The sequence below is a fragment of the Podarcis erhardii genome (genome assembly GCF_964252035.2).
Source record: "Podarcis erhardii genome assembly, chromosome: 2".
In the NCBI taxonomy this organism is placed as follows: Eukaryota; Metazoa; Chordata; class Lepidosauria; order Squamata; family Lacertidae; genus Podarcis; species Podarcis erhardii.
This window is the reverse complement of record NC_138498.1, coordinates 75211134-75237319: the sequence shown is the minus strand read 5'-3', so window position 1 is coordinate 75237319 and position 26186 is coordinate 75211134. Positions and strand designations below refer to the sequence as shown.

The window sequence follows — 26186 nt, the reverse complement described above, 5'->3', positions numbered from 1 at the left end:
ATCTATCAGTAGGGGAGACAGGTGCTTTCTAATGCTGAAAATCAGGTTAGAATTTTAGATATGTCCCTTTGCATCTTTGACTACTTTTAGCAAGATAAAAAGCTTCCCCCATCTCTCAAACAATCTGGGCATTGCAAACAGTCCCTTGTTACATGGTGTTTGCATAAACCTTTGCTAGGGAAGAGGAAGCAGAACAAACAAGGAAGAAAGTGCTCTGCCCTCCAGCCATGATAATTTTTTCAGCTACTTTTCCGTCTCCAGAGATTTCTTTTGCAGAAATCATGCCAGTTTGAAAGACAAAAAAACTCCTGTAGCAAATGTCATTTCAGCCGTAGGATCATCAGCCTGTAAGTGATACAAAGATATTATCTTCTTCAGTATACTAGTCTAACACTGTTCATTTTCTTTGCTAGGGACACTGTCCACAACGGGCCATTCTACTAACTATGTGATTGCTGTAGAGATTCCAAGCAGTAAGCCTCAGAGGCACTGGATTAAACGGGGTGTTGCCTTGATCTGTGCCTTAGATTTCTAAACACTGAAGGAATAGACCTGAGCAGCTTCTTGAAGCTTAGAAGAGAATGAAGTTATGCAGGTGCTCTATGCAACTAGACTTGTTTGATGAAGCCGCCTCTGCTGAAACACAGCTAATCATAAGATTGTGATAATGCTATCATTTCATTAATTTAATCCTGTAACATTAATAAAATATCAACTTTGGTTTCGCAGACAAGTGTGGCACTCCTAACTGGGATTTCCCTCATCCTGTAGACAAAGAGGACACAAGGGTGTAGTTGCTAAGATGTATAGTGACAAAAGCATTTCTGTTTTTGCAAGTATAGAGACAAAATTTAAGTTTTAAGGTCTGACCAGAGAAATCTTCAGATGGGTATACATTTTATTTTCTGACCCAGAACTGGTATTTACAGCACTTGAAACTGACAAAACAAAAGACAGTTGATTCTGTCAACATATAAAAAATAATAATTCTACAGTCAGCATCTGTACATATTTTCAGAGAAAGCAAATGCAGTTCTGTTCTCAGCTGCACTACCATCTCAGGAATCACTGGATGTCCTTTCACTCCTCAGCTTGTGGTGGTCTTTTGCTTTCCACTAATCATTTCTGGTATTACAAAAGAAGACTCAACTATACATGTTCATGGAATGAGTTTCAGCAAAAGAGAAATTCTTCCAGAAATCCTATGATAGCCTATGACTACCAGCAAGCATAGCCTACAGCAAACTTGCAGGTGGGTCCTGGTCTCTCTCCTCAATACGAACGCTGCTGCATTTACCATGTACAGTCAAGCCTCGTTTGTCAAAAGTAATCCGTCCCAGAAGCCTCTTCGGCTTCTGAAATGTTTCAACAACCAAGGCACGGCTTCCGATTGATTGCAGGAGCTTCCTGCACTCAAGCAGAAGCCGCATTCGGCTTCCGAAAAATGTTCAAAAACCAGAGCATTTACTTCCGGGGTTTTGGCGTTCGGGAGCCGAATCATTCAAAAATGGAGCCATTCAGGAACTGAGGTTTGTACTCAATTTTCACAGGACACAAGAGTAAACCAATGTACATAAGGAGAAATAGACAAGAAGGTCTCAAGCCGGCTGTGGTGGCAGTAGAGCTGCCGTGCTGATTATTCAGCTTGCCAATCTTTTACCATTAAGCCTGCTGCTGCAGCAAAAGACTGGCAATGAGGTAGAACTGGGGGGGGGGGATTGTACACCCTTGCTGGCAAGTAGCAGCAGCAGAGGGTGACTGAGTATGCAGGTGTAGGGCTGCTGAGCAGTGTCCACAATCCCAGGTACATCTGCACACTGATGATCCAGCTGTCTCTGCCTTGGCCATCACCCATGCTAAAGGCATAACTCCTCCCTCACTGATCACTGCCACCACTGCTGAGAAAACTACTACTTCTTGCCCTGTCTCACTTTTCACTATAAAAGCATACAAGGAAAACCAATTATCCAATGGTAGCCCTTTCATCAACAGTCTGCTTCCTGTCTGTGCCTCAGAAGTGTTAACAACCCATAAAAAGGGTCACTTCACATTCACTGGCAGCAGTGAAGGAGCTGCTTTTCTGGGGCTTCTTCCTTTATTCCACCTGCCACATGCATTGGGGAATCACACAGAGAGACCACTGTCATGATTCCTACCCACCTGATTTTTTGGGGTGGTCTAACAGTTCCAGAGAGAAAACAGAACAAATACCTATGTTACTTCTAGCATATCATGACACTAATCCACCCATTTCAACTGTTTGTCTCAGCATTGCTTTAACTTCATAAAGGGTGGTTTTATGCAGCATAATCTGAGCAAAAGCCAAGGGACTTTCAAGGGGGACCTGAGGCTACAGTTTATCAACCCCCAAGATCAGGAAGGGGGAAATAATCTCGTATGCTTGATCATTCTGATCCTTTTCTGTGCATGGCTAACAAACAGAAAAATATAACAGAAAGCAGCACACACTTCAAGGTATACACCCCTATAAATTGTGAGTCACACTGTGTCCTTACTTTGGGCACCCACCGCCCGTTTCAGAAATTCCTCTCCCTGTTCCTGCAACAACTGAAGAAACCACCCAGAGAAACATTAACAGGACTGATACTGAACTGAAAGACCTTCTGCAAAGGAGGAACAAAGAAGCCTGACCTTCAAGTGGACAGCATCCCTTCCAATGCACATAATAGATTCCTGGAAAAGGATAGATGGCCACCTGTAGTCGACTACAATGATAATATGGCTCAGAAAATATATATATACATTTTAATACAGAAAATAGATAATAGCCTCCCAGGAGAACACAGAGCCATCGGCACTGGCCAGAAACAGTACATAGCCAATTCCTTTTTTGCTGGGAAAACTGAACCCAACACCACACCAACTCCTGCTGCAATGCCCTTCTAGAAGGTGGCAGGAATTTGGTTTCTCCTTTTCCAATAATCTCCCTACAGAGCTTCTGAAGGATGCCATTGGCTACTGCAAGATATACTGCAGACGGATTTAGGACACTGAGTAGCAAATTCAAGTGCTGTGTTAAGTAGGACCCTCAAGTGGTCCTGGTCCTTAGGGTTTGGAGAAAAGTTACACTGGAATGCCCACATAGTCACCACCATTAAGAGGAACATCTACAGCCCATTTGAATGCAGGTGGATTTGCATGTAACCTTACACTAACACTGATTATTTGAACAGAGATGTTCAGTGCAAAGCCCGTCTCCTGGGCACTGCCCAGCTGGTAGAGCCTGAAATGTGCACCAGATGACCAAAGTGACAAGCAGTGAACACAACATACTGTCCAAAGGCCGGTGCTACTGACGCTTGGCTTTATATGGCCGGGAACGTTTCCGCCGGTCAGGCTTCCGCTGCTTGTGGAGACGCCCAATGCTGACCCCTTGCCGCCTACGCACAGAGATGTTCTGTTCAACAAGGCTAGCCAACATTCCTGCAGGAAGAGAGTTTGAAAGGTTAGCTAAAGAGAAACAATTGTTATGCAGTTAAGAATGTTCTTTCCTTTTTAGCCACTTCAAAACACAAATTCTAGGGAAATAGCTTTACTTGCCAAACAAAAGTCTTGGGACCTTAAACCAAAGATTTATTGTAGCATAAAGGTTGGTGAACTAAAGCTTCCATAGCCAGTCCTCTAAAGATTACAATATTCATCTTTAAGGTGCAATTTAAGACATACTGTCCTTCAAAGTAAACTATACAAGTCTTCAATTCTGTACCAGAGGGACGGTTAGATAGTCGGGAGCATTATATGCATCACAAGTTCATGATCAGGAATTATTTAAAAAAGCATGCCCAAACATGGAAACTCTTCAAAGGTCCGCTTTGTGGATACTGCCTTCAAAGGGAGGAGATTTAGAATCAAAGCTGCAGTTTCCAAAATGCAAGTGAAGACCAAAAGAACAGTCCCTGATGCCAGGACTGCTCAACAGGCATCTTACCTTCTTGTGCCAGCATAGAGATAAAGGTGCATATGAATTCATCATAATTGTGAGTTCTTCTCTGGTCATCAATCTAAGGGGAAGAGTCAGTAAGGTGGAAGAGAATTATCACTTCAGCAGTTATAGTCGAAGCAGTCAAGAGAAAATGTTTGCCAATGTTAACTTTCATGTGGCTGACTGGCAGTATATGTGAATTAGGTCTACTGTATCTTATCCAAAATAAGCTTGGGAAATTATATCCAGTGGCACACCAGTGCCCACAAATGAAGAACTATGGCAAAGCCCCATTTTCTCCAGTTTTTAGTAGATGTATAATAAGTAATAGACAATGAGATTTCCAGCTTCAGGCAAGAGGCACTGTGCAAATATTACTAACCCAGCCAAAAAAGCAGTAGCTTAGCATCATGAATGGACTCCTGGTATGATGTCTTCTGATTTTGCTAGTCTGAAGACTTCTTTTCATATCAGAAACTGTGGTCATGGTGAAAGAAAGTCACCTCATGATTACCCCCCAAGATGAAACACCCTGCTAGAATACCTTGAACTTCTTCCTTTTCTCTATCTCCTCCTTTAAACAGGCTTCATAGTTAGCTATTTCGGCTTCCACACATTTCAGCAGTGCCAGCAGCTCCTGCCAGAGCCAAAACAGGGACATATGAACACACCCAATCCCCAACAGTGTTTCCTTGACTTGCAAAGTCAGCAGAAAAAACAACACACCATCTAGAACAATCTCACATGAAGCACAAAGAACATCTCATAGCTTCAGTGCCAGACCAGGGCATTTTGTAACTCATAGAGTAGCTCCCTGGGCAGCGGGTACTCAGTCCAGAAACCATATTAAGAGAGGCTGCAACGAGGGGAAGTTGTTCTACCTAACAGCAGCAAGGAAGAAGGGAAAAAAGCCACCAGCAGTAATGTAGGAAATTAACAAGCTGCAAGGTTTAGTGTTACACAGTCTCATAGACCTTGGACTGTCTGAAGCAGGCATCCCCAATCCTTCGGCCTTCCATATGTTTTGGACTACAATTCCCATCATCCCTGACCACTGGTCCTCTTGGCTAGGGATCATGGGAATTGTAGGCCAAAACATCTGGAGGGCCACAGGCTGGGAATGCCTGGTCTGAAGCATAACTGTGAGGAATTGCAGCATCTAAAACTCATACTACCAACGAGCATCAGCTGTCTTGGGGAGGGAGGGAAGCAGGGGTAGAAATGCTTACTTTAGGAGAATACTTTTCCCCACAAGGGAGATCACCAGACCGACCAAGTCCAGCCTTCTCCTTGCTGTCATTTGCTTCACTTGAGTCTCTCTCTTCTAGTTTGACAGTGGACTGAAGCTCTTCACTGGATTTGCTAGAAGATGAGGAGTTTTTCCCACCATCTGGTATCAGTGGAGAAGAGAGCAAAAAGGAGGAATGCTGCAGGAGAGTTGGACTAGGTGACCCTTGGGGTCCCTTCCAACGTTACAATTCTAACACACAGGGTGGATTCACCTTATTAAAACCATTGTATACCACTTTTCATTTCAAAGAAATAACAGAGTAGTTTACAAACTAAAACACAGCTGCATATAAGCACAACATAACAATAAAACATCAACATCAAATCAAGTAACCAGAAATGCCAGGAAGTGACATTAACATTTAGGAAAATACACAAATGGTTTAAGTACTTCTGTAGTGTTCAAATACATGTTTTGAGCACAGGTCATACTCATATTCCTCCTTTGAGAACTATCCCATGCATAGTCCTAGGCCAAACTCCTACTTTTAGTAGTCCAAGGCTGTAGTCACATCAAGTCAACACTGGGTCCTTCTATAGGGATTACTCATAAGCATATGCCTTGCTTCGACACAGTTCACACATGCTTTGGGAGGAGAGAAGTTGTGAAGATTATCTGATAGTACTTTGGCTCTGCTTCCAGAATCAGCAATGAGCCAGACTCTTAGTGATGGAAAAAGGAACTCTGGAAAAAGGAAGAGCACACCTTTGCTGTAATGCTCTAACCAACAAACTGCAGAAATTAGGGGAACCTCCACAATATATGCCATATTCATAATCATTGCCCACCAAACCGCAGGTTCATCCCTACACCCAAAAAAGCTTTTAAAGGTGCCTAGCAAAAAAAAAAAAAACCCACATGGGCCTTTTTCTCTGTAACCTGGCAGGTTTCAAACCTAAGAGTACCTCTATATGCTGTTTTCATAAACATCATCCCTTTAAAAAACAGGAAAAATTAAGTGAGCCTTTTAACTTTTCTAACCCAGCCAAAAAACCTGTCCTTGCAGTTTCTCCTTCTGAAGTTTGGCAGGATTCATCTCCTTAGAAGAGACTATCATGCCTGCAAATTTCATCCAATTCTACCCAAAATTAACACATACATAGATGGTTCCTCTTGGGGCGGGTGTGTTTAAACTTTAAATGTGCCTAGCATGAAAACTCATTGTCCTATGTTTCTATAAGATGGAAAACTTCTGAATCAGGATTTGAACCGAGAACTGAAATGGATAGCCTCCAAATCACTCTCGACTGAACTGGGTTCTGAACTGAATCAGGATCAGCACACACCTACCAAACAGCTTTTTGTTCTATTCTTATGCCTTTGGTATCTAACTGGAAACTATTGGTCATTCTCTCACTGCTCATCATAGAGTCAGAACCGTCTGCTCCAGGAGTAGTTACAGGAGTACAGGGGCTACAGCCCTTCCCCTGAACCTTACCTGTTATAGTAATTGGGCAGAAAACCCCATCCTCTGTGAGGTGCAGCAAGCCTGTGCTGATGATAGGCCCCAAATCCCTCACAGCTCGATTGTAGCGTATACAGTCCACACGCAGAAGGCTATCCTCCTCCCCAAACAGCACCTTGGAGATGTGAGAGGTGACAGGGCTGGAGGGACGAGTGGGGTTGGCTGAGCGGATGGGGGAGCGGAGTGGGGAATTGAAGGCACTCCCAATCTCTGAGGCAGTGTCCGTACTCTCATTGCTGGGTGTAGGAGATGGTTGGGAATGGGCAACAGCAGCAACAGCAGTGCCTCCACTGCTGGTCTTGATTGACAGGGGGATGGAGAGATCCTTCTGTGTTTCCTTGAGCTTCTCAGTTAGGACATTAATAGTGTTGGGCTGCAGCATGGAGAGCTTGCCATCTGCACTCCCCACCAGGGGCTCCTGCTTCACTGGGCCCTTCCGCTTGTATCTGTTCAAGATTGGGGAACAAGAGAGGAAGATCAATTGAGAATGATTGAAGGGCAATAGGAGCAACAAATATCAGCCATAACAGGTCTGATGGAAACAATCAAAACATCACAGTATTCCATATTCACATTCAGTAATATACAATTAAAAAATGCAGAACACCAGGAGTCTCTACTGTAAAGGATTTGTCTGTCTGTTTAAACCAGTGTTTCACAAACTTGTGTCTCCAGCTGTTTTTGGACTACAATTCCTGTCATCCTTGCTCACTGGTCCTACTAGCTAGAGATGATGGGAGTTGTAGTCCAAAACCAGCTAGAGACCCAAGTTTGGGAAACTCTAGTTTAAACAGTGTGTATCCCACTTTTCACCAGGTAGGTCTCAAATCAGCTTACAACAATCGAATATGCAAAATTTAAAACAATTAAACCTCTGAAATTTAAAATCTCCTTTCACAAGGGAGTGAGGCTTCAAATCAAAGCCAAATATAGCAACTGAAAATGCTGGTTTTGGAAAATAATCACTGACTTGCATTGAAAAGCTCCCACCCTCTATTCTATGCCTATAGAGGAGCAAAGGGAGAGTGAATCACCATTACCTCATGGTGGGATTGGCATTGCAAACTTCCTCCTCCTCCTCCTCATCATAGTCATCCTCCTCATCCGAGTACTGCTGGTGCTGCCGTACTGGGACCCGGCTCCGGCCCACTCCTGCTGCAAGGTCCTCTTCCTCCTGCATTGCATATCAGAACACACCTTAGGAATGCAATCTGGGAGGATCTACTGCCCTCAAAAGCCCCTCATTTAACCAACAGTCCTTCGCAAAGAAATATCCCAGGCATCATCCGAGCCCTGAGAAACCAAGCTTTCTAAGCCCATATCTGTAGTGCCAAATTTCCCATTAAAACAGCTCAAAAACGGCAAAAAATAAATAAATGTGATCTTGCCGAATAAGCTCAACAACAGAAAAAGCTTAACAACCTTTCTGTCTGGATTTTCACTGATTGAAATATGGGAACCCTAGATCAGGCCAATGGCCCATCCTGTTCTCCCAGTGACCAACTAGATGCTCACAGAAAGCAGGATATGAGCTGTCATGTCCCACTTGCACTTCCCAGCAACTGATATTCAGAGACAGAGATGGCTATTCCGACAGAACACAGCCACGGTGCTTAGCAGCCACTGACAGCCATTTATTCACAACATAGGAATGTTCCTACCTCATACCCACTAATGGACAAGCTAAGAGAGTCAGTGGAACTTCAGTGGAACAACCTACAAAGCAATGGCAGCCACCTATGTAGAAAAGCTTTAAAAAATAAATAAATACCAAAGGGAGATTCTCATGTTAACGATTTGTTTCAATTTGGCATGTAAAAGAAAGCTTGACAACAAGTCACTGTCAACTGGAGATTCGTAAACCAGAAACTTGTGTTCAGCATAGCTCCCCTATACTTACTTGCATGGGTGACTTGGCATAGTTGTGGTTATCCAGGAAAGCTGGCAGTCTCTGCACAATAGGGCTAGGGTTGGCCAGTGCCCCATTGATGCTGCTCACAGGTAGCTTATTGCCCAGCTTGGATTTGCTTGGAGGGCTCTGGGTTGATGAAGGCTGATCCTGGCCTCCAGACTCCTCAGTGCTCTCTGGAAAGAACACCTCTCTTTTATTTTCCCATTTGAGAGCATTTACACTTGCTTAGTGAGTAAATGCATACACCTCCAATGAGACATTTTCAGATGCACTGAGCAAGCACTCCATTCCAGAACACCACACGCTTACCCCAAATCCAACAAAGGCAAACAGAGACACTTAAATCTGATACAAATGCCTACAATTTGCAACCCTGTTTTTGCACTAAGGGACGGGCTAAAGCAGGCATGGCCAATTTTGGCCCTTCAGATGTTTTGGGACAACTCCCATCATCCCCAGCTAACAGGACCAGTGGTCAGGGATGATGGGAACTGTAGTCCCAAAACAGCTGGACGGCCAAGTTTGCCCATCACTGGGCTAAAGTATTATTTATTTATTTATTTTGTTTAAATAGTAAAATCAGGCTCTCAGTGGCTTTCACTTAGTGAATGGATCCTTAATAAGCCAAGTTTATTTTATTACATTTCTACCCCACCCTTCCTCCAAAAGGAGCCCAGGGTGGCAAACATCAGAATGATAAAATAAATAAATACACACACACACACACACACACACACACACACTTACAAACAGTTAAAAACATCTAAAAACATATCCCATTCTGAGCATGGTTCTTTGTTCTCCGCACTCCACACCCGCCTTCTACATTTCCCCATACCTGCTTGTGAGCTCTCGGGGACCAGCTGCACTCGCCCCAGTGGCAGGGCGGTGGGGGGTTTGCTGTTTGCTGACTTTGGCTCTTCAGAAGCCTGGGCCTCCAGGAATTTCTGGGTGTGGACCAGCTCTGGTTGCGTCACACGGATTAGCTGGTGAGGAAAAAATATAGATAGAACAAAGCAATTCACAAAAAGGAAAAACCCACAGACACAGAAGGAAAGCAATGAAGTTCCCATCAACATGTCAGTTCCCAGTTAACATGCTTCCTTAATGAAAAGGCCAGCCAGGAGTGGGGAGGAGGAGGATAACCATGTAACCTCTTGCGCTATTTATTTATTTCTGCTATTACTGAATTATATGGGGCTGCTGCCACTGCTCACTCTGATCACCAACCCCCCAACCACCATCCTTTCTCCCCCACCTGACCAAACACCCCACTCCCTCTCCATAGCCCCGCTTCCCTCACAGCTCATTAAACGTTTAATGGAGGGAAGGACGCCAAACCACTCTCTGAAGTGCTTCCCAACCACCTTTAAACACCACTTTGGCAAAGGGGGAGGCAAACAGTGAGAGAAACAGCTCTCTGAGCCTTCCCCACATTAAACATGACTCCTTCCTTAGCATCTCACATGGGCTGTGCAGCAACTTACTTGCTCAGCTGCCTGCTGCACTCTTGTACATAATACAAGCCATAATACAGTGTGACACTTACAAACACGTAGTACAGAAAGACTTTGGTTCAAGCAATGATTTAGAAAGGATTCATTTTGGTTCCCACGCCAGGCTCAGAGGCCAGCCCACAGAGGGCCTTCCCTGAATTCTATACATACAGAAGTCATCTTCCAGTGTTTCTAAATTGAGGGAAAGTGGGTGAAAAATGTATACAATCTGCAGCCCCAGTAATGGTTCAACAACATCAGTCTTGTACACAGACATACAGATAGCCAGAAGCAGTCAAGAGAAGAGATTCAATTACTAGGCTCATCCCAAACTTACCTGCTGTAAAGCTTCTAATACAGTTTGCCGGTTCATCTTCAAGATATGCAGCTTGGATTCATACTTCATCCTCCTGTCCGGCACGACTGCCATCAAGTTAAAGCGGATGTCATGATATGGCTCCCTGCAGGAAGACAGCATCAAGTGCTAAGCGCCCCAATTCAAAGAACAGGGTGAGTCTTTGAAAAGAGGACCCGTGGAACATGTGTACTCTGTATCCACAGGGCCTCTTTTAAAGGACTCACCCTGTATTTGCAGCAGTATATTTCCCTCTGTCACCACAATGCTAACATCACAGTGTATGGCACTGAACGGACAAAACTATTGGAGTGCAGGAGCAACATGTCTTAGGACCAGAAGACGGCCTTCCGGAGAAAGCTGAACCAAAGCAGGATCTACAGAATGTGAGATCCCAGGAGAAAGACTTGTCTCTTCTGAATCACACCTTCCTAACTTATCACAGGATCCTAACTAAACATGACAGCTATGCAACATCCCAAGTAACAGAGGCACTATGCCTCTGAATGACTGCACATAGACTCATGAGCAGGAGACTGCTAATGCGCACATGTCATGCTCATGGGCTTCTCATAGGCATCTGGCTGGCCACCGTAAGAACAAGGTCTTCCTATGCTATGGCACTTTGATCATTTACCCTGCTGTGGCAAGTCCAATTCTCTCCATGATCACTCTTCGAGCTTTGTCTGTCCATTCCTCCTCTTCTGCCCACGGCCCTGAAAAAGCAATAGGTAAATGTAGAAAGAAAGAAAGAAAAGGTCCCTGCTAACAGATTAAATGAGCTTGAACTGCATACGCAACAGGGTGTGTAAAGGTGGTTCAGTTAAGGTAAAGAAATCCATCGCAAGACCTATCATGTACAACAACCTTGCGAACGAGCTCACCTGAGCTTCCCATGTGGCTGGCTAGATTCTGATCCACCCATGCTACCTGCAAAGTCAACTTACAAAATAAATGTAAATTGTCCCCCTTTAAGATGTTTATTTCAGCCTAACCCTGAGACCCAGAACAGGTTATCAAATCTAAAGAAAATAAAAACCCAGAAACACATTCAGATTAAAAAACAAACCACTCCTTCCCATTGTATCCAGGTGCTTTCTAACGCTGTTCTCTTACTCAACCGTTTGCAGAGGTTACCAGAATAAGGCATTTCCGCCCATTCTCTCTCCTCACACCCCCAAGATGTAACAAAATATACCCAGAAATCCTTAGATATGATGTTGCCTCCAGTCATGATTCAGTCCCACTCTTTAACGAGTTCCCCAAGGTACATCTATTTCCTAGACCTTTGCTAATTCATAGAGTTTACTTTTCCTCCGACCTCTTCTCTTGCCCACTTTCTTTTCTTTTTTCACATGTGCCCGTCTACGTAGATAAGTTTGCACACAGTTCTGCTATCGTTTATTTTACTTACTGCAATGGTTTAATGCAGTAAGAGTGCTCTGATGGTGTTTCCTGCTTGGCAGGGGGTTGGACTCGATGGCCCTTGTGGTCTCTTCCAACTCTATGATTCTATGATTCTAATGTATTTCTTTCCTGCCTCACCAGAAGAATTTGCAGAGTAATAATACAACAAATACAAAATATACCAAAAACATCTGAAAAGAGCAACTGCGAGCAAATGAACAGTAGGACTAAAACTGCAAACACAGCCTCCCTCCTGCAATTCCTGCAGCCAAGCTGGTGCCGAATATATTGCTCTGTTTTCCTTTGGACCACATCAGCAAGGCCGAGAGGTTCTTGTCCTCTGGGCAGCCCAGGACTTCTATTAACACACTTCCCAGGCATACAACTCAGAGATGCACCCTACTGTCTCTCGAGACAGATGGGTGCCAACAACAACATTTTTGATGACTCCAAATATCTTGCAGCCAGACCAACATTTTTAGTTTTTCAGATAAGCACAGTAGGTGGAGTCCCTTACCATGGTCAATGGGATAAACCTTCAGGCCATCCAGCTCAAAGAGCCTCCCCTTAATGGGAACGTAGCTGACAAAGTGAAAAGCCTCCATGGTTCGCACCGCACTGATCCCATTCTGTTTCTCTGGCAAATGCCGGGGCTCTGGCCTACCAAAAAACCAACAGACAAGAAGAAGTCAGAATAGATGTGGTCTATTTTGCAACAAGCATTTTTGCGTTGTGATCCCACTTACCTAGCATGACTGTTGTGGGCCTTGGCCAGTTCTGGGGCATTTCCAATGGCATAGCCTTTGCTCTGTGGGGAGGAAACAGAGCAAAAAGATAAGATAGCTTTATTTTCACTAGAGACCTTTATCAGGCAAGGAAGCCCCCCCCCCCCATGCCACCTCCCTTCCTGATTGAATTCAGAATGGCATAGCTTGGGCACCACTCCGGCTAGCCAGGAGGACTACTCTGTAAGTAAAAGCTAAGTAAAATTTACTTAGAAATAATCTGCATGAGTTTTGCGAGACAACTACAGCCACAGTTTGATCAGACAATATGGAGATAAGTCATACTGGCTGGGAAAGAAGACACTACAAAGAAAGGATGTTTTATAAAAGCACTTGGGGAGATCAGAAGCTTACAGTGATTTCAGATTTAAAAAGGTAAAGGACCCCTGACAGTTAAGTCCAGTCGCAAATGACTCTGGGTTTGCGGCACTCATCTCGCTTTACTGGCCGAGGGAGCTAACATTTGTCCGCAGACAGTTTTTCTGGGTCACGTGGCCAGCATGACTAAGCCACTTCTGGCGAAACCTGAGCAGCGCATGGAAACACAGTTTACCTTCCCGCCGGAGCAGTACCTATTTATCTACTTGCACTTTGACGTGCTTTCAAACTGCTAGGTTGGCAGGAGCTGGGACCGAGCAACGGGAGCTCACCCCATTGCTGGGATTCAAACGGCCGACCTTCCGATCAGCAAGCCCTAGGCTCAGTGGTTTAGACCACAGCACCACCCGCATCCCGATTTCAGATTATCCCACCCTCAATGCACCCTGCTGCATCATACCTCTGGACTAAACCCTTTTGTGAACTCCTTCATTCGGCTCAGAGTTGGCCCCAAGTCTACACTGCTACAGTTCAGGAGGACACTCAACAACGCGTGTGTGGCACAAGAATTGGGGATCAGCTATAAAACATAATATTTACAAACATTTTGAAAAACAAAGCAATGAAACAGTCATCAACACTAAACATAAATCTACCAGTGTAGCTATTGATGCCTACAAGCTAAACATATGGTTCTTAATGCATGGTAATGGTTAGAGGTCGCAGTCAAAACTGGAAGGAATCAAAACGCCATAGAATTCAACTCCCTGATGCAAGGCCCACACACCTAAAAATATCAACCTACACAAATCAGACCACGTTAGTAACAATGACACCCTTATTCAAGAGAAGTTTTGACAGAGAAAGTCACTGAAGTAAGCACACCAAGGTGCTAACAGATAACACCCACTGTATTGACTTGTTTGTCCCCAGTTGTGTTAGATGGTGACTGAGGAGTGTGCAAGACAGCTAAATCAGAAAGCTGTAATACCTTTGGAATAGTTCAACCCACAAGAAAACAGGAGCCTACTAACAGATGTTTCATTTTCAGTATATTCTTCTGAATCATTTCCATCTTCAGCATAAATCATGCTGAAAGTATATATTACAAGCAGATCTGAACATGCTAAGCAGAGAAAGAATGTGAGCTTTATAAAGGAAAACTTGAACAAGTTATAGAAATTTGACTTATGATATCAATTCAATTGTATGTTTTGGGTTTTTTTGTCTGCGAGTTTCGGATTTCAGTGACTACTTTAGGTATCTAGCTAAGAAACCAGCAGATACACAAGGAGGGAAAGATACTGGCTTGGTTCTGTCATCACAACCTTAGTCTGATAAACCATGGGGATGTGTTGTCTGAACCAGGCCACATTGAAGGGCAGTTTTATGGAAATGGACAGACTAAATAAAGTAATAAGTTAAGTAACTGAAGGTAAGTAAGAAATTGTGATTATGGCAGGCTCTGGGAATTAATGAATGAATACCAACACAAGGGCTGGAAGGTGAAATTCCCTACTCTGAATATGAGGATGCTCTATTCTGTAACCAAGTTATGAAATAAGACTTGGAGCCTTCCACCATGGAAGGCCATATCCCTGATCTCAAATTGGCTGTAGTCAACTGTGGTCACTCAGTGATGAGGAGTTGACACTCTGCACATACTCAAAAGCAGTCTTCTTGAACAGTAATTCACATATTGCAGATTGGATCCTGGGGATTTGTTTTCAGTGCCAAGTATTAGACTGGCTCACATTAAACCCTGTCTCTACCCAACTGGGGAGATCCTTCTTTCTTCATCCATGTCAGCTCACCTGATGAGCAAAGAACATATTATTGACAATGTCATCATCAATCACTGATGTCTCATCTACCAGAGTTGAGACCTTCCGTCGCGATCGGCGCTCTTCAATCCATTTGAAAAGGAAGATAAACCCATAGACTGGCCTGAAGAAAAGAATGGAGACAGCAGGGCACCAATGAAGCTGTATCACTTTTGAAGCATTTCTTTCAACAGTTCTCTAGTCATTCACACATGCCAGCCTAAGAGCTTCAGTCATTTAAACAATAAAAGCAGTGGGGGAGTAGACAAAGTCAACCATACCACATTACAAATCCCCATTATTGCATCATTCCTGATACTCCCAAATAGTGACAGCGACCAACAGAAATAGCTACAATCTAACATAGACCTTGGGTTGTATTCAGCTAACTTTTACTCCAAGTAGACCCATTTAAATAACTGGACCTAAGTTAGTAATGGTCATTAATTCGAGTAGGTTTACTCTGAATGAAAGTTAGTTATCTACATTTAATTGTCTATGCTTTACTCACTATTTTTGTACTACTCTAAGCTACAGCAGTCTTGTATTTAAACACTAACCTGGTTGCCATAGCTGACCAGGAATGCTACTATCTTCTAAGAAGGCTAGTAACTTGTATGTGCTTATTTACATGGTTGTACTGCATTACAGAAGGTTTGGCAGGGGTGGGAAACTAGATCTATTTGGTGGGTCAAATCTTTATCTCCCCCACAGACCACGTTTGAGAGATGTGAGAGCAAAAGCACAGCCACAAAGCACTGTTTATCCACTGATTGCCAAGCCCTTTGCTAAGCACTTATGGCTGAGCCGGATCTTTACACAATGTGATTATTCACAAACATCAGAAGGATATTTTGCCTTTCTCAAATCAATGTAATGATTACTAACTTACCCTTGGCATTTGCTCTGTAAATCATAGATTTCTTCAACTTGCACCCCCTTAACACCTACAAGAAGAAATAGCAGGAGTCACCATGCGGGAAGGAGCAGTCAAGGAATATTAGCAAGGTGATATCCAATGTTAGTCATAGAGTAGTCCAAATGAAACAAAAGGAATTAACTCAATTCATTTATTTCAGTGAGGCTACTCTGAATATGACTAACATTCAGTATCATTCATACACTACCAGTTGCCATACTCACCAAAATCCTCTACTAATAGAGTGAAGAGCCCTACAAAAGAATACAAGACAGAAAATTACTTACTGACCAATTCATGTATTCTTCAGAAAGAAACTTTTAGCATTTATTTCACTATGAATGTTAAACGCAAAATCATGACTAGAAATTATTTAGTCATACTACTGGGCACCTTCATAAAGAATTCAGATGTGTACCGTATTTTTCGCTCTATAAGACGCACCAGACCACAAGACGCACCTAGTTTTTGGAGGAGGAAAACAAGAAAAAAAACATTCTGAATCCCAGAAGCCAGAACAGCAAGAGGGATTGCTGCGCAGCGAAAGCAGCAATCCCTCTTGCTGTTCTGGCTTCTTGGATAGCTGTGCAGCCTGCATTCGCTCCATAAGATGCACACACATTTCCCCTTACTTTTTAGGAGGGAAAAAGTGAGTCTTATAGAGCAAAAAATACGGCAATATTATTTTTCACTTTTATATCCCACCGTTTCACCAAAGCGTTCACACTGATGTGGATGGATGAGAGAACAAACCTGTGAAGGTTGGTGGGTAACTGGTGCAAGGTCACTTGTAAAGCTTTGCAGCCTGAGTAAGGGTACAAACCCACTTCTCATCAGCACAGCACGGGTAAAGCACAGGGGCTGAGGGCCAGAGGGCTGGCTAGCTGGGGGACAATTTCCAAAGTCAGATTGGATTATATTCTGAGCTAATCTATTTCTTGTTGGTTTGTTTTTTAAAGTAACTCTGGTTAATTTTTGAGCCAATCAGTGCAATAATAGGGACACATACTTAATCTTTTTCAGCTGTAGTGAAGTATACACTAGTTTGAAAAACAGACAGCATATACATGTTAATAATAAGTCTTTCCCCTGCAGAAGGCCTCAGCTGTTTTCTATAGAAAGCATCTATTGTTACAACAGTGTTGGCTGTTGTATTCTAGCATTCCACATTTCCAGAAAAATATGCTTCAACCTTACATGGTGCATCCTTCTAATTGGTTGGAATAAGGTACATTTCAAGCCTTACTCTCACTGTTTGTTATTAAGTATTTAGACTTCTTTCACATGAATCTGACAAGTAGAGTTGGATTTGTAGAAAGACAAAGACATGAGTTTTTTTATTTAGAAATGTTTATAAAGCACTTAATATTTTAAAAATCTAAGTCGTGTACCATCAATCAGCCTTTCTCAACCTTGGGCCCCCATATATTGTTGGGCTGTAACTCTCATCATCCATAGCTAGCAGGACCAGTGGTCAGAGTTGATGGGAGTTGTAGTCCAACACTATCTAGTGACCCAAGGTTGAGTACAGCTGGCTTAAAAGTACCAAATATATAATTTAAAAAGAACAAAACCTACAAAACAGTAACGGAAAAGTGCATAAAATCAAATAAAACAGAAATCCAAAGAGTTCAAGCTTGTAAAACAGGGTCCAAACTTATGGGTCAAGGAAAGTCTGGCCCAAAGGATAAGTCTTCATAGGACATGTGAACCACATGATGGCTGCTGCTTCATGTGTGGCAGAGGGAAGGGCATTCCACATTACAGGGGCAGTACAACAGCATAAAAACGTGCCCTGTCAAAATGATGATAAAAGGGCTCCATTCAGCTGAAGGGCATACACATACGCAGACCAATATGAACCTGGTTTTGGACATCTCCAAATATGCCACCATCTCACATCCAATGTTATGGGACCTAACTTGCCTTGCTGCCCACTTATCTTGGGCAACCACAAGGCAACATATCATCAGGATATAAAGTCGCCTGCCATTGGGTGGCACAGCATAGACATTGCATGCCCCAACTCCTCCTGATGAATCCCCTTAAAAGTTATAGCCGCCCTCTCTGCACTGCCACACATAGGGACGGCCCAATTTTACCGCCAACCTCTCTCTCGCTATCAATGCACTCCACAAGAACAAGCTTTTAGCCACCACCCGCCTTAGCCAGGTATCCTAACCCACCACCCTCCCGATTCCCAAGTGGAGGGGGGGGAGAGAAGCAGCACATCTCCCTCCCCCTTCTCCGGGTCCACCCACCGCCCGCCCCCCACCTCTTCATTGCCCCAACCTCCCCCCTCCCCTCCCCGAGGCCTCCCCCTCACGACCCCCCGGCGACCGCGGGGTGGGGGGCTCCCATATTCACTCACCAGGGTCGCTCTCCAGCTCCAGCCAGCCCTTATTCATCTTCCCCCTGGGTCAGGCCCCAGCGCCATGACCGGCCCCAGGCCCTTCACAGACCCACCTGCCCGCCCACCTCCAGCTTCGGCCACCCGCCACCGCCCGCCGTTTGAGAGGCTCCAATTTCACTCCGCCGCCACCTACAACAACAGGACCCCCCACGCTCACGGCGCCGCCTCTTGAACACGTCATCTCGGCGCGACTCGAGACGCACAGCGTCCGCCCCGACGTAGGAAGAGGGAAATGGAGCGCGGCGAAAGATAAGTCGCGACGCAGTAAGAAAAGTCCCGGGCGGAAAGGGTTGGAGGTTTCCGGTTTGGGCGGAGTTTCAAGAGCTTTGAGCCTGCAGATGTGCTGGCGAATTCGATTAGCTAAATAATTGAGTGGGGGCGGGGGGGGGACCGTTGCTACTGGTTTGATTTTGTTTTATTATATATTTTGTGTTCTCGTTTTGTATTTCTATATTTGTATTTGTGAAGTTGTTCTGTGCTGTGATCTTCGGGCGAAGGGTGAGATACAAATCTAGCAATAGATAAAAAACAAATAAACTTTAAGCTGTCCTGAAGCGGTGAGGATACGACTCTGGGAAGCAGCCCGCCACTACTTTGCATATTTCTGTGCCTGCATTTCTCCCTAGCAGTCGCAACCTTAAGCGGGGAATCAGTTCAGCTTGCGGCGGAAGTCCTCTGCATGCCTAGCCAGAAGCAAGCCTCCATGAGGTTTGAGAGTACAGTGGTACATCGGGTTACATACGCTGCAGGTTACAGACTCCGCTAACCCAGAAGTAGTACCTCGGGTTAAGAACTTTGCTTCAGGGTGAGAACAGAAATTGTGCTCCGGCGGCGGCAGCAGCAGGCCCCATTAGCTAAAGTGGTACCTCAGGTTAAGAACAATTTCAGGTTAAAAACGGACCTCCGGAACGAATTAAGTACTTAACCCAAGGTACCACTGTACTAATCCTCGCCATGGCTATTCAGGAGCTCTGCACCCAGTAGGAATTGTGCCCAGGTAATGGGGGTTGAGGTTGCAGACGTGCCAAGAAGGAAGCCCCACCCTGTGTAAACGTGCATGAAAAGGTAAAGGGACCCCTGACCATTAGGTCCAGTCGTGGCTGACTCTGGGGTTGTGGCGCTCGTCTCTTTTTATTGACCGAGGGAGCCGGCGTACAGCTTCCGGGTCATGTGACTAACAGGACTAAGCCGCTTCTGGAGAACCAGAGCAGCTTACAGAAACGCCGTTTACCTTCCCGACGGAGCGGTACCTATTTATCTACTTGCACTTTGACATGCTTTCGAACTGCTAGGTTGGCAGGAGCAGGGACCGAGGAACAGGAGCTCGGCCCGTCATGGGGATTTGAACTGCCAATCTTCTGATCAGCAAGTTTAACCCACAGCGCCACCCGTGTCCCTGTAAGCTTGCATAGGATGGCGGAATTAAACTGATGGAAGTGTGCGCAAACCAAGTCACGTCTCAACTGGAGTAATGTGTCCTCGTTGGAATATAGACAATAAAGAACAGGTTCATGGGGGGGCAGGGTAATGAAGTCACCAATACAGAACACAAATCCTATGAGGAAAGGTTGAACTGACTGATTATATTTACCCTGTAGAAGGGAAGGCACAGGTGGGGTATATGATAATGATAGCACTCTTCTCGTTACCTGAATGGCTGTCGTTATAGAACTAGAGGGCAAAAGACTTATTCTCTGCTGCCCTCAAAGGCCAGATCTACTAAGCTTAAAGGGGCACAAGATTACTTTTGATGGAAAGAGCAGTTTGACAGTTGAACCAATTACCTAGAGAAGTGGTGGATTCTTGCTTCAAGAAGAGGCTGGGGGATTTCCCAAGAATAAAGTATTTTATTTTCAAGAATCCGTGAATACAGTAATATATTGTTTTTCTTATCCTTGGGCAATGGGAAAGAATTTGATTTTGAAAAGGCTACTTTTTTTAAAAAATAAAAACTAGTGATGGGACCATTTCTAGCGCAGGATTGCCTGCATGCATCAAGCAGGGGCATGGTCTACAAAGCCCCCTCCACCCTTATGGTTATCCCTTTCTCTGGATCAGGGCCCTCACAGACTGCAGAACTCATGGGCCTGCTGCACATGTAACCATTTAAAATATTTAGTCGGCCCTGTGGTACTAAAGATTGTGCAAGTTTATTTGTATTTGCTTCCCCACCCTCTGTCCCGTTTATCCAGGAAGATAACCAAGAAGATTTTTGAACTGGAGGGCACCAAGATGATGAAAAAATATGGCAAGAAACTGAGCATCAGTAAGCCACATGATGGCAGTATCCCCAAAGATATTATGTCAAATAACCAAGGGCCTTTTTTCAGCCCTTAAACTGTTTTTATTTTGTTTTACTTTGGTGTGTATTTGTGGTTACCTGTTCATCTGTCTGTTCCTTTGTACAGTGGTACCTCAGGTTAAGTACTTAATTCGTTCTGGAGGTCCGTTCTTAACCTGAAACTGTTCTTAACCTGAAGCACCAGTTTAGCTAATGGGGCCTCCTGCTGCTGTACAATTTCTGTTCTCATCCTGAAGCAAAGTTCTTAACCTGAAGCACTATTTCTGGGTTAGCGGAGTCTGAACCTGAAGCGTATGTAACCTGAAGCGTATGTAACCCGAGGTACCACTGTAATCATATACCAGGGAAGAATTTACTTTGTTAAAAAATGGAAGGGGGAGTTATAAAATCATAGCAGAAAGCCAAAAGCCACACATTACCATTTACTCTATCTTCAGTGTGCTCCCACCACTGGTATTCAAAGCTAGGTGCACATGAAGTTAGCTACAATCTACATGTAATCCATAGTTTCTTCAGATTTACTTCTGTTTGATGCATTTCCCCTCAAGACAACTTCCATTCAATTTGAAAACAAGCCCTGATTAATCTGAAGTTTGTGCAGGTCAAACAGCTGTTGCTCATGGGCAGATGACAGCACGTGCATAGATGTCAGCTTCCTTGAATAGGAGTTTGGGGGAGTTGCAGGTGTAGGAAAATAAAGCAGGTAATGTGCATCAAGTGAAGACACCTTTGTCCCCTGCGTGGCACGTACTGCACGTGCAAATGTGACTTGAACTGCAGTGGGGGGAAATGATCTCGCTGCGTTTTAAGCCACTAATGTGTATATACCCTTAGTGACTAATCCAGTCCACCTGCCTGGAACAATCTATCACACTTTATGTGAAAATCTGTGCATTTTTAGAATCCCACAAATCCTAAGAGAAGAGCAAATAGCTCCAGTTGACTTTCAAGTGACCTGAGCTACATATATTAGTTTCATAGGAGATGGATCATAAACAGAATTTGCAGGGAGCATAGGCTGGTGAAAAGGGCACCTACATACTTTATGCTGGTCCTCCCATATTCTTATAACCACATAATCAACTATCTTACATATAGTGGTTACTTTTGTGCCATGGCAGCTGCACCTGACAAATGGTTTCTTCTCCACAACATATGCAAGTCAAGCCCAAGTCCACCACCAACAGGGTACCATACATGGAACACTCCCCCCCCAATCCTTTGATGCAACTTAGGCTGAGGGATGGTGACTGCCCCACAAGCATCCAGTGAGTTTCATGGCTGAGAAGGGTTTTGAACCTGGGATTCCCCAGGTCATAGTCTAGTGCTCTAGCCACTAGGCTATGCTGGATCTTACCAGGACTCAACAGAGATGAGAGAAGTGTTAGTTATGGCAGACAGGAGCCTATGGGTTGCATCAAATTAAGTAGGATCAGCATAAGGTACAATCCTGCGCTTCCATATTGTTATCCATCCAGCTTTGTAAACTCAGGGAAGTCTGCATAGCAAATAAATTGCCATGACATAGTTACTGCGCATGAAGCAACATCTCTGATCTCAAATAAAGGACTGCATCTCCAAATAAAAGTATCCCTTTAAACAAAATAAACAATAAATAAATTTAAGCGAGGAACATTTGGTAACCATTAAGCACAGACAATCCATCTATATTAAGGGTGCCTTGTATCTGCTATTGAGTCATCGAGTCTTGACAGCAGACTGTGATTGCAGTTACATCACAATTGTCTTTCTACTCCCCACCCCCGATATTCATTGCAGATTTCTGTGAAAACTTCCTGATGCCACAAGCGCATGTTCCCACACAAGTAAATATTATTTGCGCAACGATTTGGACGGCGTGCTAGGAATTACACACACAGCATTGTGAAATAAATCAGCAGTTGCATAGCATGAGACGGGGAGAAAACGCAGCCTTAATCATCACGTCTTGGCACTGGCAACGTGAGGGGTCTCTCTTGCCAAGCAAGCAGAATCCCCATTGGAGCTAACAGCTGCCAGGGCCGTGCTGAACCAAGTCTTCTCAAAGATGCAGCTGCTTAAGAAAATCCCAGAGGAGTTATTTGGGTTGCCTGAAAAGCCATAAGTGATCAGGCCCTTACAAGTAATGTGTTCGCGGATGTGTTGCACAACAACATGGAAGCCACCATAGTACACTGTGAATACAGCGTACAAAGATTATTTGATGAGATCAGGCATATCCACAAGATTGCTCCATTTCTGCAAAAGTTTGGTGTTATGACAGGAGAAGGAAGGCCCTAAAAAATCTATATACCTAAGGTGTTAAAAGCCCAAGTAAAGAGGTGTTCCTTCAGCATCTGCCAAAAGAAGAAGAGGAGGAGTTGATATCCTGCTTTATAACTACCCTAAGGAGTCTCAAGGGACGCAGGTGGCACTGTGGGTTAAACCACAGAGCCTAGGACTTGCCGTTCAGAAGGTCGCGGTTCGAATCCCCGCAACGGGGTGAGCTCCCGTTGCTCGGTCCCTGCTCCTGCCAACCTAGCAGTTCCAAAGCACGTCAAAGTGCAAGTAGATAAATAGGTACCGCTCTGGCGGCTCCCTCTGTCAATAAAGCGAGATGAGCGCCGCAACCCCAGTGTTGGTCACGACTGGACCTAATGATCAGGGGTCCCTTTACCTTTACCTTTAAGGAGTCTCAAAGTGGCTAACAATCTCCTTTCCCTTCCTCCCCCACAACGAACACTCTGTGAGGTGAGTGGGGCTGAGAGACTTCAAGAAGTGTGACTAGCTGAAGGTCACCCAGCAGCTGCAAGTGGAGGAGCAGGGAAGCGAACCCGGTTCACCAGATTACAAGTCCACTGCTCTTAACCACTACATCACACTGGCTCCCATGTATACTGAAGCCACAGTATATAATGAAGATGCCGGATGCATCTCTGTGAGGAGGCAGTGCCGCAACTTATGGGTTGCCACAGAGAATGCCCTCTTCTTATCCACCATTACCCCCAAGCTTCTGAAGGCAGTGAAAGAACCAAAGAGGGCTTCCTCTGCCGATCTTAACACTGAAGGAGGTCTGTAGAGAAAGAGGCAGACTTTCAGTTATTTCCTCACTAGATGTCTTTCTCCTTCCATTTTCTCCCCCGAGTAGCACACCATCTTCTCATGCCATCATTCTACTTCTATCTCATACCCTCCAAGATTTCTCCAATGAAAATAGGGACATCCCATTCTGAATGTTAGTTCAAAATACATTTGTACAAGCGAGGATGGAAGAAACTGGATTATAAATATGGAATATAACATCAAACAGAACTGTGTGTGTAAAGAGGAAAAAGGGAGGGAAGCTCTATTTTGCAAAAGGTTTATGATGGAAACTTGGAGCTGACCCTTTCCCATCCTTTATTATTTACAAAGTGAACTGAATTACACTAAGAGGACTTGGGATTTAATTTAATTGGAAGTGTAATTGCTTATATATCTGCAGTGGAAGGAAGGACGAAAGGAGTCCGTGAACTGCCAAGGAACTCATAGGGTTCTTTGTTGAGTCATCTGTAGTTCCACAGACAGCTCTTCTTCCCAGGCTGAGAGGAAAAATTGTGACAACAGGTAGTATTTACTGAGACAGTGACTTTTGCAGCTGTTGTTAAAGTTGCAAAACAACAAAGCATGGGACGGAGCGACGGAGAAATTCCTGGAACAACAATGGGATATCACCTCCGCCCAAGGCATGATGGATAACAGCAACAACCGGGGGAAAGAAAGACATAACATCTTACAAGGACAGGAAGAAACACAACGGACAGAATAATTGCCACACACACAGGAAGAACAAGGATATAATCTGAGTTCCTCACTTGTAGTTTTATAAATCATTTAATGTGCCAACATGAATAGAAGTTATTAATATTGCAGTTGTTGTATGAGGGATTATTGCTATGACCAGAAGGTAATTGAAATTAATAAGATTTTGGAACGCAGAAATAAAGAAAATCGTCAAATCTGGTATGCGGGGGGCCACTTTATCTAAATTATATAATTCAGTATTTGAACGATCAGTATTGTATTATAAATTGGTATTGTTAATAATGAGGCTATGATTGGACTGTAATTGAAAACAAATAAAAAATATTTAAAGAAATTAAAGAAAATGATCTTATGCACCAGATGTTTTCAGGGTATACGCATCTTGAGAATGTATCAGTGTCCCAAAATGGAGCGTGTCAAGATCTGCATAGAATGGAGGCATTCTCTACTATTTTGTTTTGCACATTTCAGCTTATGCTTTCCAAGACAGTATACTGGACTTAATGAATACCTACAGTTTTATATAGTTCTACATGTACTGAGGATCCACCTGGAAGAGGTTACATAAATTCCTCCATCTCACAGGGAAACAAGCCAAGAAACTCCTCCTTAATGCAGAGGTGCGAGATAGTGCCTCACGCTGTCTTGGCTAAGGACCATCCCTTCCACTGACTCCTGAATTTGAGCTTGAGGAAAGAGGGCAAAGGCTGATCAGTCAAAGATACCAGTCTTTCATTTCCTTTGAGAATTACATTCTCTGCTGCAACCAGAGCAGACCACTAGGTGGACCATTAGATCAACCCAGAGTGTCATGCTGAAAATCCTTTGAACAATTATTTTCTGCACTGCAGGAACTTCACTCCTCTCTCCACATTGCTGCAATTGCTGTCCAATTCAAATCTTAGTTGAGCAACTGAAGGGGGCAGATTAGGACAGGAGCTGTCACCATAATTAAATATATGTTTATTTAGCTTATGGGAAGGGCTGCCCACTCCCCATTCTGCTCCTATGGCCTGGAAGGGGCCAGCTCTAGATCATCCATAGGCATTCTGAGTGGCCAAATATCTTGCACAGTTGGAAGAGACGAGCCTCCCTGCTTCCTCCCGGGGATAGCTCAGCAAAACAGTACCATACTTTGTGTTTTCAATAGAGGGCTGCATTCTCTGTTGTTACATGGGATTGCTGGTTGACCAGGAGGGAGCATGGCCTGGCTTGCTGACAGTGGACAGTTGAAAAAATGACAACCCTGGTTCCTGAAGCTGGCAACTGCACAACTTCTCGTTCCAGAAGCTTCTTCCAGAATATACGCGCCTATTTCAAATGAGCACATGCTGAGTTTACTTGCATTTCTCTTTTGGACTCTAAGCCACATAAAAACACCAGACAGTAAGCCATCTAATCCAGGTTTCTGTTTTCATAGTGGCCAACCAGATTTCTGTGGGAAACCCTCAAGCACAAGAGCACTATTCCCTCTTGTGGTTTCCAGTGGCATATTGTGTCCAACCATTATTTTACCAGGGGAAAAAAGTTGCCCTGCAATGCGGAGAGGATGAGGAGTAAAAAAAAGTGCCAAATGACTCAGTATCATAGCCTTTGAATCTTTAAATCAGGACTGCTGCCTGTGGTTAAAGAACAACATTTGTCCCTCTCTGCTTCCACATACACCAGTGGTTCCCAAACTTTTTTTTGGCCATGCCCCACCTAAGCATCTCTAAAATCCTGATGCCCACCCCCCAGTGACATATAATTCTTATTATTCAAAAAGTGAACTCCTATTCATGTGGAGGAAGCCTAAAAGGCCATTCACTGTTCATAACTCATTCTCAAATTGCCCCCCTTAAAAATCAAATTGCCCCCCCCCGGGGCATGTGCCCCACTTTGGGAACCACGGGCATACACACTGCCTTGTGTACGTACCATATATTTAAAGCAGATGCTGAGAGTTGTAGCTGAGAGTTGTAGCGCTGAGAGTTG

The 26186-nt window shown here is 44.1% G+C and overlaps 2 protein-coding genes across 2 annotated transcripts in view; one reads left to right on the top strand and one right to left on the bottom strand.

The window, feature by feature from the left end:
- DNAH1 (dynein axonemal heavy chain 1) overlaps positions 1-2029 on the top strand; it is a 132947-nt gene extending 130918 nt beyond the window's left edge. The window contains exon 79 of the mRNA XM_081847622.1: positions 414-2029. Coding sequence (XP_081703748.1) covers positions 414-535 — 122 coding nt within the window. The 3' untranslated portion in view covers positions 536-2029. The remainder of the gene's footprint in view (positions 1-413) is intronic.
- BAP1 (BRCA1 associated deubiquitinase 1) lies at positions 881-18272 on the bottom strand. The gene is made up of 17 exons (XM_081847336.1): positions 18086-18272; positions 15939-15968; positions 15688-15742; positions 14787-14919; positions 13433-13552; positions 12616-12677; positions 12387-12529; positions 11100-11178; positions 10445-10568; positions 9450-9597; positions 8600-8784; positions 7740-7873; positions 6673-7145; positions 5173-5333; positions 4488-4580; positions 3950-4022; positions 881-3444 (listed from the first exon to the last, which is right to left on the bottom strand). Exons 1-17 carry the CDS (start codon positions 18120-18122, stop codon positions 3311-3313), a joined length of 2184 nt encoding a protein of 727 aa, XP_081703462.1. The 5' UTR covers positions 18123-18272; the 3' UTR covers positions 881-3310.
- Between the last annotated feature and the right edge of the window lie 7914 nt (positions 18273-26186).

Excerpts from the sequence above, each read along its gene's own strand:
- BAP1 (XM_081847336.1), bottom strand. The coding sequence starts at position 18,122 with ATGAATAAGGGCTGGCTGGAGCTGGAGAGCGACCCTG. Across the intron at positions 4,581-5,172 it reads GGGAAAAGTATTCTCCTAAA|GAGCTGCTGGCACTGCTGAA; the intron begins GTAAGCATTTCT and ends TGGCTCTGGCAG. Across the intron at positions 3,445-3,949 it reads CTCTATGCTGGCACAAGAAG|GAATGTTGGCTAGCCTTGTT; the intron begins GTAAGATGCCTG and ends CTCTTCCTGCAG.